Here is a 17,397-nt window from a genome sequence, read left to right as displayed (position 1 = left end):
AGAATATAAATCCCATAACTCCATCTCTTCAGTGGTGCTACTCTCAGGAATCTCCTTAAGCTGGCATTATTACATCTCCTGTCTCAGCCATCTCATATCGTCCCTTCCCAGTGATGTGTCCTATCGAAGCTCACTCATTTTTCCTGAAAGTCAATGCGACGTCTCTGTACCTTACGTACGTTCTCTAATGCACGTGTCCCTCTGCCTGCCTCAGTGTAATTTCAAGAGTGCACCTCTCCGCACTTCTGTGAAAAACCATCAACCGTAACACTCACTAGTTGGCTGAAAAACATCTTAAAATAGAAAACCCAATGCAGGACTCTCCTGAAACAGACCTACAATTTGGTGTGGCTCTCCTGGGTAATTACGTAAAGACCATGTGTCTGATCCATGTGTCCCACCTCCGCACTTATTGAAAACTCTCGACTTTCACTTTTCTAAAACCCTAACGTGTATTTTTGTAGAGTCGTGTGCGTGAAACACACAAAACAACACGAGCAATTCCCCCCGCGTGCCTCGACGGGAGAGTGGGCGGCTCGAAAATCGGAAAGGTTGCGAGCTCGAAACCTGGTTGGCACTTAAATCGGCCAATCGTCCCAGCGGAGTCAATCAAATACGTCCTCGCTTCGTGGGGGGAGGTCAGATCAAAATCAGTACAAGAATCTTTACTTCGACTGGAGGAATCCGATGAGCTACGAAGCTTTCTTTTCACAGATGCCCACTGCGGGCGGCTCAACGGTGGGTGTCCTGTTGCGAGATTCGACCCTCGCATTCGGAATAGGACAGTGCCAAAGTTGTCTCAGCGCCGTCAACCGCGGAGATTAAGCGCCCGCCTCGGCGACGCTCGTCTGAGCAGGAAATCACTATTTAATGTGATTTTGCTCTCACTGTCACCTCATTGGTGTCGATGCCGTTGTTGACGGACCACGTCGTCTGGAAGTACTCGAGCATGCGCTGCTTGAGCTGGTGCGGCAGGCGGTGGATGCGAATGAACTCCTTGAGGTCCCTAGTTCGCGTGAGGTAGAGCGAGCGGCGCGAGTACATCCGCTGGATGATGGCCGTCACGTTGCCGAACACGACCGCGTGCATCAGCGCTGCGGGGGTCACGGAGGTCAGGGGGCGAGGTTAAGGGAGCCGTCTCAAGCAGAGGGGGAGCAACTGCAATCGGTAAGGCACCTTGCAAACAAACAAACAAAATGCACTGGGGGACGAGGTCGGAGAAAAACGGTCCTGCTGATTTTTATTGCATGACGTTACATCTCGTCATCGTCAGCATCGTCAGCCATGGTCAATCTGCCACCTCTCACGACCCTGCGATGCAGCTAATCCCTCAGCACTTGCACACCGATTTTATCACTCCGTCTTCTCGGTGGACGTACTCTGGGACGACGTTCCATTCCTTGGCTTCCACCCCGTTATTATTCTTGACCACCGTCCATCAACCCTTCTCGCGACGTGTCCTGCCCAAGCCCACGCAGATGTACACATCCATCCCTGTCTAAGTGCATGTCGAGTGGGGGAAGGTGGTAAGGTTTTGGGGTTTAAGACCCGCAACGATCAACTTAACCTTCAATCCCACGAAAGTAATTTAATTAGTGCAATGTTTATACTTGCTTCTTAACAAGCTGTCATGCTTGTGCAGTCCGTATAGATTTTGGCTTTAATTCGTGTTTGCGAGCTTGTTTGCCAAAGAAATAGTATTTGAGCGCGTGAAAGTGTGTCTGTGTGTGCATGGGAAACAGTGCTGCGGTTATCACACTGCACCACAAATCCATGGACCAAACTTAAAATTCCTGGTATGAAATAAAATGTGAAAATTGTGATTTATTTTATTTTGTACCCACGTGACTCTACCGAAAGAACCAAAGAGTATGGATCCCTGCAGTCACGAAAGCTTCAAATCAAGATAAAATTCCCGGCCTCAGCCATCACCAGCGGAGAGTGATTATCTGATCTAATTGCTGAGCCTCCCCGAGGTTGAGTCAATCCTAAATAAGTACCGAGCGCAGTGTGGAAGCATCAGCAATGGGGAGACAAAGGCGGCCAGGAGTGGTGCTGGCCACATGCGTCCCTTCATGCACCTTGCAGGCCTTAATAGGTGCTTGCTAACAGCACGATTCGATAATCTGTATGGCTATAGGGAAATCTACTTATGTTTGCGTGTGTGCGTGTGCATTAGTGTGTGCACCTAGCCTGGCACGAAGAGCTGTGGATCGAAACGCATCTGAGAGCACAGCCACCGAGGATTTGGAGTGATGAAATCAGCTCGTCTGAAAAATAAATAGTTACATCGCGTGATCGTGAGACATGGGGGCGGATTAGGAAGATGCTGGATGTCCCATGGCTGATGATGATGTTCGTGCTGGTTAAGTGGGGAGCGGTGGTGTAGTGGTTAGCGCTCAGCTGCTCTACGAACCTGGCGACACGAGTTCGATTTCCGCTCACGGCCAACGTCGGTGACAAATATATGAACTGGGCCTCCCCGAGATCGACTCAGCCTCAAATTAGTATCTAGTGCAGTGTGTAAACGTCGCCACTAGGGAGGCAAAGGTGGCCGGGCATGGTGCTGGTCACCCACCCCCTTGAGTGCCGTGCCGGCCTTCACAGATGCTTGCTAACAGCATTTGCCCCAAAAGTCTACTCATGGCTATACAGGGCATCTTTATCTTTGGGTAAGGTAAGAGGCAAAGGTGCAGCCCTGCAATTACTTGCTCACGTTACTTCTGATTATGATAAACTTTCAGTTAAAGAACAATGCATTATTCCAGTGGGGGGAGGGGGAGAGTTGGGTCGGCAGGGGGGCTGGGTGTGATAGAAGCCATGGAGAATGCACTGCTCACCTCCGATGAGCATGGCACAGATGGAGAAGATCTTCTCGCCGTCCGTGTTGGCCGACACGTTTCCAAAGCCCACGCTGGTGATGCTGCTGAGTGTGAAGTAGAGCGAGGTGATGTAGGCGCTGCGGATCGGAGGCATGCCCTGCGTTATGTTGGGGTAGTGTGGAGCTACCAGCCGCCTCTGCAGCTCCTGCAGCCATCCTGTAGACAACACACAGACGGCACCACGGGCACTTGCATTGAAGGTTCAGACTGTTATTTTTTTTTATATATGAGGGTCATGAATTTTGGGAGAAATGTTTGGAGAATTCTTTAGTGTGTACGGTGGTGAATTAAAGTAACTTTCCAGCTGAGCACTCCTTGTCCAAATTGTGTTTTTTGTATGGGGGAGAAAGCTGGCATGCCCGCAGGAAACTCACACACAAGATGAAAAAAGCAAATCAAAGGGCTGTACAAATGGGTCCATAAACCCCCCCTTGCTGTGCTGTCATCTCGTGGATCCATAGGGGATCAGGAGTCTTTGGAGTTCCACAAATCTGTGATTTGCCAACCCTTGGCTGCAAAGTGTTGGATAAACAGGAGTGTGCCACCGCACCCTGAAAATATCAATGATATGACATGCGCTAGCTTTCCTGCTATGGTCCTATATGGCACAGTGGTTACTGGGACACACTAATACACAGTTGTTCTACCGACAGAAGCACACGGGTATGTACAGCTCATCTGACAAGCAAGCGCTCAGCGAAAGGGTCTGTGGGGATTGGTGTCAGCCACGATGGCTTGGTACCTGGGGTCTGGATTCTCCAGTGTCTCATGGGAGGAAGAGTTGGGGGATGAGAGGAAGCAGCTGTAAGGAGTTGCTTGTCAGGAGAGTGCAAAGGTCAGACTCCGCTGTGGTATTTATGGAGACCGGTTCGGTGGTAGGTTTGCCACTGTCCTGGTTTTCCCAGAATTAACCTCTTTTTGAGGTAGCTAGCTGCCTTGGGAAATCGGTAAGTCTTCCCCGTACATAAATGTTTTGTTTTTGTCAACAACACACCACACTTGCACACAGCTCTCCCCGCTCCCCAGTACTGTGATATATTCTTCCATTATATGTTCCCGTTTTTGTACATCAAGAGGTGGCAACATTGAGCGTGACACTTTTAGCCAAATTCAACTTGAAATGAGGATTTTCACAGAAAGCTTTCTCAATTTTCAACACAGCCAAAAATACCTCCCCTTCGGCATGGTTATGCGGAGAATATATGTGCCGGCGTTATTTATTTATTTATTATAAAAACCCTTCTTACAAAAGAACATCCCATGCTTGGTAAGTGTCCTACTGTAAGTGGCGAAATTTGACAGCTGTGATTAAAGCGGCTTTACTGGACCGAACCTCAGGCCCATCGCCGCACGGAGAGCTCAACGCTTAGGTCTCCAGCCTCTTCAGCCTGCTGCCGTCAGGGAGGAGACTGCGGAGTCTTCCAGCCAGGACCAGCAGGCTCAAAGACAGTTTCTTTCACCAGGCTGTCAGGAGACTCAACTCCCTCCCTGCTCTACCATCACTCCCCCCCTCTGCCCATCCACCCCCCTTTGCCCCCTGACCCGAACCCCCAAACACATATTCACTCGTACATCCTGATCTCTGGACTGCACATTGCACTACATCGCACTATCACACTGGTTTAAATATCTTATTTCTTTAAATACTTTATTTAAATAATATTTTACATTTTAAAAATTCTTGACTGTTGTTTATTTTAAGTCTATTACATTTTTGATTATTTATCTTGTGTTGATCGCCGATTGTTTATTGTTTATTTATGTCTGTTAATTGTGATTAATTTTTTAATTGCTTGGTTGCACCGTGGGACCAAGAGAGAGGACTGTAAATTCATCTGTGTTGTATGTCATGCATGTAACACACTTGACAATAAAGTGACTTTAAGACTTAAGACTTTAAGAGAGGGGCCGTGGATTAATGACGAAACCCGGCAACGGCGAGGGAGGGATCGTGCCACCACAGGTGAGACCCGTGGAGAATTTTTTGTTGTTTAAATCAGCTCCTCACTCACGCTATCCGTGTCAGTGCCGAATAAGACAACCGCAAATGACGCTGTTAATTAATTAGTTAAATGATATGGTCAATTTTCATTTGTTCGTTTTTTATCCTCCAGGAAAGCTTCATTGAGTTTCAAGAATGTTTTTTTTTGTATTAGGAGAATTCTGCATTGGGATGATGGGACGCTTCCTTCTTAAACGAGTTACTGTTTGCAAAGAGAATTATGTGTATAGATATAATGAGCAATCGGCAAAGCCAACGAAAAAGCCATGCATATGGGGAGATTAAAATGTCCACAGAATCAAATTAAATTATAAATCTTGTATGTGTCCGTGTGCGTCTTTGTATGACAAACTTTAACATTCATCGGGCGTGCGCACCTCTGATTAGTACGATGCGAGAGAAGTTCAACATGCATACATACATAATGGCTTAATGTTGTCTTTAAACAGATGGAAATTGTTATTCTTGGAAAAACATGCACCATGGTGAGTGGAGAAGAATTGAATTTGGGAAACGCTTAATTACCAATTTTTTTTTCCAATAAACGCTGGTCCTACCAATCCATGCGTATGTCGTTAAAAGTGCTTATATAACACGCGCTGGGTTCTTTAAACGTGTCCATGACTACTTTATACCAGGCATTGCTCTCTATGTGACGTTCCCAACATCCAACAGGGTTAATTTGATTTTTTTTCACCAACCCGCACTGACCGGCATGGTGAACTATGGTCAAATATCCCCCACGACCCTTCAGGTGCGGGGTGACCTCGCCCAGCAGTAGATTAACAAAGGGGCGCGACAATCTATGTGACACGTTGCATGAATCTATACATTTGATGTAAATTTGCCAAAGTCTTGGCGAACAACAAGGGCTGTGTAATGCCAATGCACATGACATTCAGGTTTCACATATGCAGTTATATAGCTTCAAAGAAAATTGACAATTCGGTAACACAACGTATAATGACGCAACAATTACACAAGCAACATTCATCGTTCTAACACCGGTCTCTTCCAACACCTGCACGGGAGATTGTTCTTTAATGTGCACTGCTCAATGACAAAACAAAATATGTATCTAATAATGATAACATCAAATTGTAAAGGTAAATATTGCATAGCAAACGGAAACAAGAGAATCCGTTATGCGTGCGATTGGGTGGGTCACCTGTCAAGCGGGAGAGAGCCTACAGGGGCAAAAGGCCCCGGGCAGAATATCACATTAGCGGTAATTAAACCGGCTCTGTGGCAGCTGACGGCCGCAGGCTACAGCCTGGAACCAACACAATCGGTCGCATCTTTTTTTTTCCCCTCCCTCTCTCTCAAACATTAACGACGGTTGCCCATTCGTTTTATTTATTCTGCACATTGTGTGTACTGTCAGCTTGCCCTATCAATCTTCGAAGCGTTTTTATTCCATTTTATGGGGTTTTTTTCTTTTGTTTTTCAACAGAGTAAGCCTTTTATTTCTGGTCGTTTTTTAAAAAAAAGATCCACTCCTGTTTCATAACGGCCACCTTCCGGCATTGCGCATCTTCCATGTGCTTCCCGAGGACGAAATCCAATTAACATTTACATGATAAAACCATTCTGTTCTTGAATAAGCTATTGTTTTCTCAAAAGTTGCTCTAGGCTTTCTGAAATAACAACTGGCCCTATTTAACGATTCTTCACAAAGCAAACATGACTGTTAACATTCGGCACGTATGCCTGGTTGCTTGAAACAACGAGCAATTCACTGTTCACTCCGCTGCAATTATTGAGTGCTCTGGCCAATCTTATGTAACAAGATAGCCCAGGGGTTCACCCATTTGCATTGCAACTTTCCACATTAAATAAATTGCACGAGACTTCGGCGAGTTCAGCGAATCGTTACAAATTCCCACGTAAGTTTACGTTTTATAATCAGTATTCGGAGGCAGCAGTGGTGAAGTGAACAGCGCACCGCACAACAGGCCTAGTGAGCTGAGTTAGATTCTAGGCCAATGGTAATATTATCAACGAGATGTATATCTCAATCAGGCCATGACACCCACCCCTACATACCCCCCTCCGCCCTTGACCACCCCACACTGACCAGCATGGTGAAGCATGGCTCAATATTGTGCATGCCTGATAAGGCACACGTGACCCCGTGCAGGGAGACTTTTAATCAGCAGTTGACTGAACAATGTCGGAAGTTGAATGATTACTTTTAATTTGCATTCAAAATTTGCAAATTAAAAGGAAAAAGATTGGCACGTAAACGTATTCTTCTGCAGATGACATATTAGGTTCAGCTGGAATCTAAACAGTTCTAGTTTTAATTTAAAATACAATTTTCTTATAAATTAATCCATTGCAACAATGAGCTTTGCACTGCGTGAAATTGTGCTGCTTTTTCTATTAAAACTATACATCGTTCCGCCGAAATGTGATTTTCCGCAGACAATTTATGCCGATGCATCTCAAGCACGCTACTAACGTGCTGCTCACGTGCTTGAGATGCGGTTGCATGTCGATGCTTTCGCACTCTGAACTGTATTGCATTTTTAAAACTGCACCAGCGGACAGGATCTCATTCGCTTGACTGCCATGTGCCAAAAGGGTCAGTTGAAGTTAGATTATATGATCGGTCAACCGCTGACCAAAGACTCGTTGCGTACAAATGAGTTAAAGCACGTTAATCATGATCTAAAAAAATTAACCCGTAAAAACAAAGTTTTCCACTCTAAATCCTTTATATGCGTGGCGGCTAGAGTCCTCTCGTCCTCTGGCTTGAGTTGGCTGCCACCTATGGGTCATATGATTGTCTGCCAGAATTAAGCAATTGGTAATTAAATATAAAAAAAAATTCCCTAAACAGTGTAAAATTTTGGAAAAAAAATTTCACGAAAATTAATTGTCACGCACAACGAGTCTGTGTGGAAAATGTGAGCTCGATTGGATCACGGGAAGTGGGTTAAAAAACGAACAAAAGATTTGCACGGTCGTAAGCAAGCAAGCACGCAAGCACGCAAGCAAGCGAACTTAATATAAAGGATAAAAAAAAAAAACCTCTGTCCTAAACACTCAAGCTAGAGAGCGCTGCTCCGTCACACGGCTAAAACATTCGCATCTCCAACTTGCCGAATACGACAGGCACCGACGCTGCGCGTGTTTGAACGGCAAATATAGAATTATTTATCAATAATAATCTTTCGAACGAAATGCACGGACACTGTTGATTTATTTCTCTTCCGATGCGCGGGGTTCTGGAGAGTCGATATTGGATGTGTCCACGTGCCACGTCGTGTACCAAAATCGCTCCTCCGCGTGGGTCACTGCTAAATTTAGACTTGACTCTCATTAAGCGAAGTGGTGTGCCCGGTTTAATTATTGGGGAAACTGCAATGGGGGTGCCTTCTCCTCCTGTGACGGAGTGTCCTGAGCGCATGGAACCCCCGCAGGAGAGGGGAGAGAAGAACTTACATCACGTCTCGTGGCACCCGCAATGATGATGAACGTGGTCAAGGGGATGATGGCGAGGATGGTGGCTGCGGTGGTGGGGGAACGGTAGCGTAGTGATGAGCGCTGTGCTATGAACCCCGGACACCAGAGTTTGATTCCCTCCCGCTCATGGCCAACACCGTTGACTAATATCTGAACCAGTGCTGGTCCTCACCCTAGGTCAACTCAGCTTCAAATGGGTTCCTGGTGCGATGTGTAAACATCACCGAGAGGGAGACAAAGGCGTATGGGGCGTGGTGTTGGTCACGCATCCCCTCGCGTGCGCTGCTCTCCTTCATAGGTGCTCGCTAACAGCACCTCCCCCAGCAGTCTGTTATGTCGGTGATTGTGATCGTGGTTGTGGTGATGATGATGATGATGGTAGCCGGTGATGATAGTAAGGCCCAATTTAAAACGCTTGATACGCCGGAGCTGCCCCCCACCACCACCACCCCCCTTGGGAAGTATCTAAATCCACCTCTGCTGGTGGTAATAGTATTCATTGTGTCTGCGATGGTGATACTTTTGATACTGATGATGACAATTCTGGTAGCTCATCCACATCACCATTATAACAATCAATATTAATAGCAGCATCGAGATAGATGAAACCTGAAGCAGCAGCATTGTGGTTCCCCAAGGGGCGTTGTTGGTTTTTGTGGAGTGACTTACACTTGGCCACTAGATGAGCATACAGTGATGCGAGCGTATGTTGTGTGTTTAGGCTCACAGTGCATCGTTGCTGGTGCGGGAGATGTTAATTGTGCATATGTGCCCTGGGCTAAGACGCTGTGTGCTCGTTTTCATGTGCGGTGTGTTCTCTGGCAGCATTGCAAGTGTCTCTGCTTTCCACCAACGCTGTTGAACAGCGTGCTACTGTGCATGCACGTTCAATTCTGTCGAGATGAATGGGTCCGTGGAAAAATAAGCGCGTCACATTATGATATTGGAGAGCTATGAATAATCTCTGCTTGTAACAATTATCTGACTGCAACCCATATCTGTCCAAGCCTACAGACACGTGATATTGAGGTGATACAACGTAATGTTAAGACGGTTCAAGCACAGTGGTTCTGAGATCCTTGAATACAAGCTTTAGACATCTGATCGATTATTTAAAAAAAGCACAGCGTTCTCGATTAACCTCCCAGAAATTTCTAAATTATGGGAGGTCTATCCTTCTCCTTTGCTGTTCACGTGGTGTTGAACATTCATTGGTATTATCTCCATCTATCTGACTGTACTTTCTCGACACAAATGTCTGCAACTTTTATGTTGCGAATTATTTATTCGGTTCAAATTTCCTTCACTCACTTTTATAGAGATATATAACTCCACAGTGAGGTTATTCCTCTGTTATACACGGCAAATGTCAGTCTATTACAGTTCTAAAATATGAATTGAAGGCACAGCTCAAAACTAAACAGCCCTTATCTTGAAGCTACACACCTAGTCCCGGTGTCCCGTACTGACCCAAACTACTACTAGACGTCTGTCAAAAAGAGCTTCATAGCTCATCGGATTTCTCCAGGACAAATAAAGATTCTGATTCTGACTCTCAAACGTCTTTCCTGGGAGAATTAAACAACTCCTTTCTAAAAGTGCAGGAGGGAAACATTAATGACTTCATGGAAGTGTTTGTGGCGAATTTGAACGTAAACTAAAGAAATAAACCGTTAACTACTCGTGTTTGTTTCGTATTTTCTTTCAATTCAATGCAAAATAATACGGGTGAAATGTACGCAACTGGTAGGTGCAAAACGCACGAGACAAACAAAAACATAACGACGAGCCTGAATAAATGAATGTATACAAATGATAACACTGCCTTGAAATCGCGCCCAACGAGACGGAGTTTCACACTCACGTCAAAGTCCGGGCGCAATTTTACGATGCAGCGCTGTGCATTGTCGTGCGGTGATTTCAAGCTCCGTGGCTCCAGGCTGCACCGCGGAACATTTGTTACATCTTCTCTGTTGCTCTGAACAGGGCCGAGACATGCCCCCCCCCCCCAGTGCTATCAGAATAAATGGCAGCTGCACAAAATGCGCTTTGCAAAAAAATATAGAAAGGGGTGGGGGGCGCAGGGAGCCCGCAAACATGTAATGAATGTAAATGTGCAATATTCAAGAGCGGTGATGGCTTTCATTGGTCCTCGCTGCTCGGAATCTTGGCTGAAATGTTTTATATATATATTGCTTGACTATTTCTAGACTTGAATAACGACAGTAATAAAAAAAACGCAAGTAATTTCTACGGCGAATTCAAGTGCAAATCAAATTGTTAATAATCGGGGACAATTTCCGCTGTTTCAATTGGCGACAATTCCCATGAAGAACTCTGCACACGATAGCGCGAGGAATCCGCGTTGCAAATGTGTCGTTGTATGAGCTTTTGGTGCACGGTGACCTGTGGACAGTGACTGCTGCACTCTGCTTTCAAACTCGTGACGCCAATTAGCATGATCCGGTTTTTCTTTCTTTTACATTTCCTGAACCACGGGCCACAAAAAATAGAGCATCGCATTTTGTGAGCGCCAAACTGCTCCGAGCTAATTTTCACAAGAGGCCCTTGATGAATTGACCGAGGTTCGAGACATAATCCAGGCAACAGTTAACAATTACAAAGCCACTGCTTGTTTGAATTACCATGAAAACAGCAGTGGGACATCGAGTCACGTCAAGCTTCTGTTTTTGCAAACCAGAACCTAACAAAAAAATGCTAAACTGTTGAATGCAATAAAGGATGTTTTAATATGGAAAGCTATGAATTTAACAATCGCACCCATCGCTGCTGTGCCGTAATGACTTTATTACTCAGGCCTTTCAGCAAGAGCGTTCCGTGGAAGCTTCTTGTTAATGCCATTGTTTGGTTGATCAACGGCCCTCAGCGCTGACAAGCCAGCTCACATTGTGCGTATTTCAAAACAGTTATTAAAACGAGGGACCTTTTATGGTGTATTACTCTCTATAATGCCCCGTTATCTACATTTCTCTCTGGCAGCCACCTGGCCGAGTGGATGTCACCCACTGAGAATATCTCAGCCGACTGAAGGTAACAGGGATGGTTTTTTTTCTTTAAACGTATAACCATATGTGGATAAAGTAATAAATACAGATTGCACTAATAAGCATTCATATATGATGTATATACACAAGGATACCTAATTAGACATTAAAGTGCATCATAATAATCACCAACCATGTTTTATCTACTGCTGGATGAAAGCTTCCCCAAGCCGTCATCTTCCCCGATATATTTTCATTTAGCTATATACTTTGTTTGCTGTTGTTAGTTTTTATGATACGTATTATAGCTCTAACGACACGTCAGTATATTAATTGACATCAATGTGTATGCTCACGATATGCGCATCGGACCGTGTGTGTGTATAAGATTGGTAGATGCTGTATGCTGTGAGTTCACGTGAGACGTTCTGCAAATACCACAATGGTAAAAAATGCAACCGATTCTCATATGCAGAGTATGTACGTTAAACTTTTTTTCACACCGTACTTAGCAAACCACGCTAATTGGAGTACGGAATCACAAGGGGTGATTCGTGAAACTCTGGTGTTTAAATTGTACCTAAATGTGTTTTTTTAATATACAGAAATATCTGACAAGGTAATGATAATAATTATTATTTGCATGTGCATTAGGTAATAATGGTGATCACCTTAAAATTGTTTATACACACACGAGCATACCTACATGGGCATTATCGTGCCACTCAATAAGCAGATGGAAAAGTGAAGTTTCACGTTTCTTGGATCACATTGACTCCATTTGTTACTTCTGGTATAAAAGTCAATAGATGACAATGCCATTGTAATTTCTTCATATTTACATGTTGCTCAAGATCCCCTCTCCTGCTTTGTGGTGAAATATTATCTCCCTCGCCTGGCATGCATGGAAGTCGTCAGTTCGATCCCGACCCTGACAATGCCTGTTTTATATTTGTAGTTCACGCGTTCTCTCTCCCCGTGGTCACGTGGGTTCTTCTACGGGTTCCTTCAACTGTGCCCCCTACAATTAGAAACAGGCGTTTAGATAATTTGGGTACTTTAATTTCCCAGATGTTATGATATACGCCACTCCGATGAGCTCTCGTACGTGGTCAGGTCACCTCTGATTGAAAGCTAATAGCTCAGTGGGCTTTCCCTGCTGAAGTAAAGTAGTTTAAGGCTTTCTCACACCGGTTTAGTGTAGTAACTAATTGGCACGTTTTGTTTACGTGACACTCCTTGCTAATTGGCTAACCAAAAAAAAAACCTTCATTCTGGAAAATGAAGTCGTTTCGTTTTAGTTCATACTGTGGACTGCATGTGTATTGATGGTAATACATTTTCAACTCCATTGAGCAACCATTAAATATAGAGGGATTTCCTTTAAACTCACAGTAACTTATGTTCAACAGCAAAATAATAAACTCAGGAGGCGTGACTTTGAAAATAATCAACTAGAATTTTGAGCGGCACCCTATTCGACATATATACACCCATACTTTTCCATAACTATGTCTTGCTTATATTATCTCATATGCTCATTCCGTACAATGAAGATTATAACCCACGCGAAAATAACAAACTGTACTTTTAGTGTTTGTAAAAACTAAAATAAACCAAAAACAAGAATTCAATATATTGACAATTCTTAATTTATCCAGGAATGACTCACTGAGTGTCAAGATTCTCTGGGGTGGCGATCTTACATTGTGATGTTTGCGCCATCCCTTTAACATGTTCGTACCACTAATCGATAGCTGGTTCTCCCCGGTTACACATTTTGTATTGTTCCTTTTCTCCCGTTTTTATCTCGATCGTGCTAACGATTTTGCTGTTGTCACGAGACACAGAATCTATTCAGATATCTTGCAGAGCAGTGCACCGCTTCATGTTAGAGAATGGACCGTGGCAGTGAACGCCACAGAGCTCCCTCTATAATCCCTTCAAGTGACCTCTGGTTCACACAGTCGGGGGAAGGCAGCAGGGGGAGGGGCGGGTACCAGCACTTTCCCATCTGCCCTACCGCTGACAGTAATGTGTGTTGTTCCAAACTCATCTTTTATTTATTCTCATTAACTAAGCTTCAAACACGTGCCAAACATCTCGCGTTACGCAGCCTCGGTACGTAACTTGTCCCTCCTACCCGGCCGACCCGGGGTCACAATGCCTCAAGTGACACCGCTGAGCCTCCCAGAAATTCGGCAGTGCGTCGACGCGGCTTTACCAATATGGTGCGTCACCAAGTCGGTGGACTTCATCTCCTCGAAGCCGATGATGTACCAGATGCACGCCATCCAGTGCGCTAGCAGCGCGAACATGCACATGAGCATAGCGAGCACCACGGCGCTGTACTGCGAGTAGCGGTCCAGCTTCTGGAGCAGCCGCAGGAGACGCAGCAGCCGCACCGTCTTCAGCAGGTGCACAAACGATGTCTGTGCAGCACCACACGTTCAGGGGGAGACGGGGGGGGGGGGTGGTGACACGCGTTGGAGTGGTGGTGGCGGCGCAGTGCTTAGCGCGCGAGGAAACCGGAGGCGACCTGATGGTTCGTACTCCTGACCCACGGCTAACGTTCAGTAGCGAGCAATATCTGAACCGGTCTTGACCCCCCCCCTCCCCCCCCCCTTTCACCAACCCGCACTGACCGTCGTGGTGAACTATGGTCGAATAATCCCCATGGCCAAGACAGTGTGGGGAAACCTTTATTCACACATGTTCTTGTCAAAGGGCCCCACATGACTTGTTTACGAGTAAATAATTAGCATTCAAGCAATAGGGATGTGGAGTTTCAGTATCATGTGTTCAGGAAATCCACTATGAAGTTTTACTCTAAAATAAATAATAATCGTATTCGAAAGCCGAAAAATATTACTCCAGGATGTTTTTACATGAGGTGTTTTATAGGCGTGCAATGATGCATTGATGAGTCACATTAAAACCGATTCTTACACTTACAATGCATGTGTAATGTAGCTCTCAGAAACACCATCTTGTTCGGTTATATGTATATTTATTATGAATAAATTCCACCGGCTCACTGATAACTTAACGAGTAACCGCGAGTGACTATACACAGCTGGGTAACTTCCGTGCCTCTACGCGACGCTCCCTGTGTAGTTGGCTGGCTACACAGGAGCGGACGCGTAGTAGTCACGGAGACAATATTAACTCTAGCCTTCCAAGACTACAAGGTGCCTAATCCAAGATGATGAAGACGACCCGCTCCAAGGTGACGACAGCGACGACAGCTCCTTGGTTCCCCCACAACAGCAGCCCAGAGCCCTGTTCCATGCCGGCTTTTATCCCCCTGACGACCCGGCCACGCCCCTCTTCCGGAACCCTCTCTCACCCCCCAGGTCCTGTCTGTCTCTGTCTCAATAACTATTTACGACCGTTTAGGTCCGTGCTTATCCTCACGTGACCGAGTCAATGCCCATCGCGTCAATCATTATTAACGACCACTTAGGTCCCACATTACCCAAACGTGACCCTGTCTGTTCCCGTCACGTTAATTAGTAACCACGGCCACGGGGACCCATACTGTCCTTACACATGCATCAAATCAAGCGCATGAGAATTAATTATTTGCAATGTACACTGCCCCCATGAGTGCCATCACCCCTAGAGGATGGAGTTCTTGTAAATGGGGTCATATTCCCATCTTGGTAAAATGGCGTTTGTGATTTGCCGCAATTTTATTTCCGGAAAATGTGTTTTCCCGCAACGTCATCCCCAGTGCGCTATGAGCGTCGTGGCACGAGACAAAGTATCCGTTCAGATCCCTCGCAGAGCAGTGCGGCCATTTGTGTTAGAAAACAAGCCCATGGAAGCGGATATCACAGGGCTACCTCTGAGATCCTTCAAGTGTTCGACACAGTTAAGCAGGCGGCACTTGCCTTGCTAATTTTGCCACGCGAAGTCCAGTTAATCAAACGACAGGTAATCTCATCATTCTAACTGTCAGAGCTGGAATATTGCCAAGTTATTTGATCGTGTAATCCACCACTTAAATTCCCCCATTTTTTTATCCTTTATATTAAGTTCGCTTGCTTGCGTGCAAATCTGTCGGTCGTTTTTTAACCCACTTCCCGTGATCCAATCGAGCTGACATTTTGCACACAGACTCGTTGTACGTGACAATGCATTTTCGTGAAAAAAATTTCCAAAATTTTACACTGTTTAGTGGAAAAAAATATTTAATTACCAATTGTTTAATGCTGCCAGACAATCATCTGCCCCATAGGTGGCAGCCATCTCAAGCCAGAGGACGAGAGGACTCTAGCCGCCCCGCTGCCACGCATATAAAGGATTTATAGTGAAAAACTTTGTTTTTACGGGTTAATTTTTTAGAAGCTCCTCCCTGTTTCCTCCTCAACGTCCCCCGTGTGAGAACCAAACTCGGTTTTCATTCGTTCCGTCTAGTGGCACCTAATCCCTGGAATAACTGTGTGAAAATTGTTTGGGATCAAAACCTCACCACCCCTTGTCCTACCCGGAATCACTTTTTTGCACCTCGGGTTTCCTTTCAAGCGTATGAGCAAATTGATCGTTACGCTTTGCAAACTTTAAGTTATAAAGATAGGTTTTGGAACGCGATGCGTTTTTTTCGAGCCTTGTATTTCTGTGTGCTCGTTGCACCATAGTGATACATGGCAATTGCCATTCGGAACTTGCCCGAGTACAGTTTTTGTTTTCGGATGTATATTTATTTGTTTGTTGTTTCGCTGTCACCATATTTCTTTTGTGTCATCAGACCCTCACCGAAAATGAGCATTTATAGGCCGATGAGTTTTATATATGCCAAAATAAAACACTTAACCTAACCCCAACATTTGAGTAAACAAACAAAAAAACTGTATCGGTACATGTATCGAGTCTTTCCTCTCTTTATATTATAATTAAACCAGGTCTTGAATCCCTCCATTCCTGATAGTAATAATAATCTGCATTTGTATAGCGCTGACAATTCCCAAGATTCTGAGGTGCTTGCTAGTTTGTTTGACATCTGCTTCCGAAAGCACTTTGTGAACATTCGTGTTTTGACATCTTTTTTGAAAACTCGTCACAGAGCTGCAGTTGACTGTCCGCTCGAAGGCAGCGGGCCCCCAGCCTTGCAGAGTTCCAGGCGACTGGCGCTGCTGTGATCTGTGGTGTTCGCTTTGCATCACTTTCGGGGGTTGGCGTATCACCGAAAACGCAGCACACGACCAGGGTGTGAACTTTTCTTTAGCCTGCGTCAGAGGTGCGATTGTTGTCCAATTGAGCTGGTTTTCTGAGCCAGCAAGTGCCATCTTACAATCTATTCTGCAGCGCACCGCGGGCAAACCAGTGCACAGGCTTCAGAAGCGGCTGAGAAGGCGATCACTTTGGACATTGGACAACAAATTTAGGGATGGATTCAGGCCTCCAGCAGTACAGCAGTACATGCCTGCTGTTGAAAATGTTTTAGCAGTGTTCTACAAAAACCCATAGACGCAAAGGTTATGCATTCAAACACACAAGTAAAGTGCAGATCTTAAAATAAGAAGGCTGGCTTTCGAGCAGTCCAACTTTTAAGATAATTACATTTATGTTGCATGGGAATTCCTCAAGATAAAGCTTTAAGACCTTCCTATTCCCTGATTCATGGTTCTGTAAAAGCTACGAGACCCATACATTAATTGCACCCTGCGTGCAAGTCACTGTTTACATAATTGTTCAGGAAAACAAGGGCGTACATCTCTACTGGTGGTATAAAATGCTTCATTAATTTATCCCTTTCTCACGAATGTTCACTTTTCGACGTGGCGTCGTGTCAATGTTATTACCGTAAGTGCCACAGCTTTACTCTCATTCTTTATTCGTTTCTTCTAAATGTCGCTTCAAGGCACACGAGAGCTTCCTGAGCCTTAGGCACCACTCGCTGAATCACAAAGAGCGCCAGGATGCTAATGCGAGCATTTGTTGTGCAGCGGAGTCGGTAGCCCACAGCTCATCGCGACTAAAGGACCACTTTGGCACACTTCGTGAGTGAGTGTTCGATGAAGCGAGACGCTGT

General features: G+C 45.2%; 1 protein-coding gene across 2 annotated transcripts in view; it reads right to left on the bottom strand.

Moving 5' to 3' along the window:
* LOC133344678 (potassium voltage-gated channel subfamily H member 8-like) overlaps nucleotides 1–17,397 on the bottom strand; it is a 110,305-nt gene that overhangs the window by 26,546 nt on the left and 66,362 nt on the right. For both annotated transcript variants that reach the window (XM_061554735.1, XM_061554736.1), the window contains exons 7-9: nucleotides 13,585–13,792; nucleotides 2,841–3,038; nucleotides 895–1,094 (exon numbers count right to left, since the gene is read on the bottom strand). In XM_061554735.1, the coding sequence (XP_061410719.1) occupies nucleotides 895–1,094; nucleotides 2,841–3,038; nucleotides 13,585–13,792 (606 nt within the window). The remainder of the gene's footprint in view (nucleotides 1–894; nucleotides 1,095–2,840; nucleotides 3,039–13,584; nucleotides 13,793–17,397) is intronic.

The sequence above is a fragment of the Lethenteron reissneri genome, chromosome 20 (genome assembly GCF_015708825.2).
Source record: "Lethenteron reissneri isolate LAM-NWPU_2019-01 chromosome 20, ASM1570882v1, whole genome shotgun sequence".
Taxonomy (NCBI): domain Eukaryota; kingdom Metazoa; phylum Chordata; class Hyperoartia; order Petromyzontiformes; family Petromyzontidae; genus Lethenteron; species Lethenteron reissneri.
The sequence above is the reverse complement of the archived record's forward strand: the minus strand, read 5'-3'. Positions and strand labels throughout refer to the sequence as shown.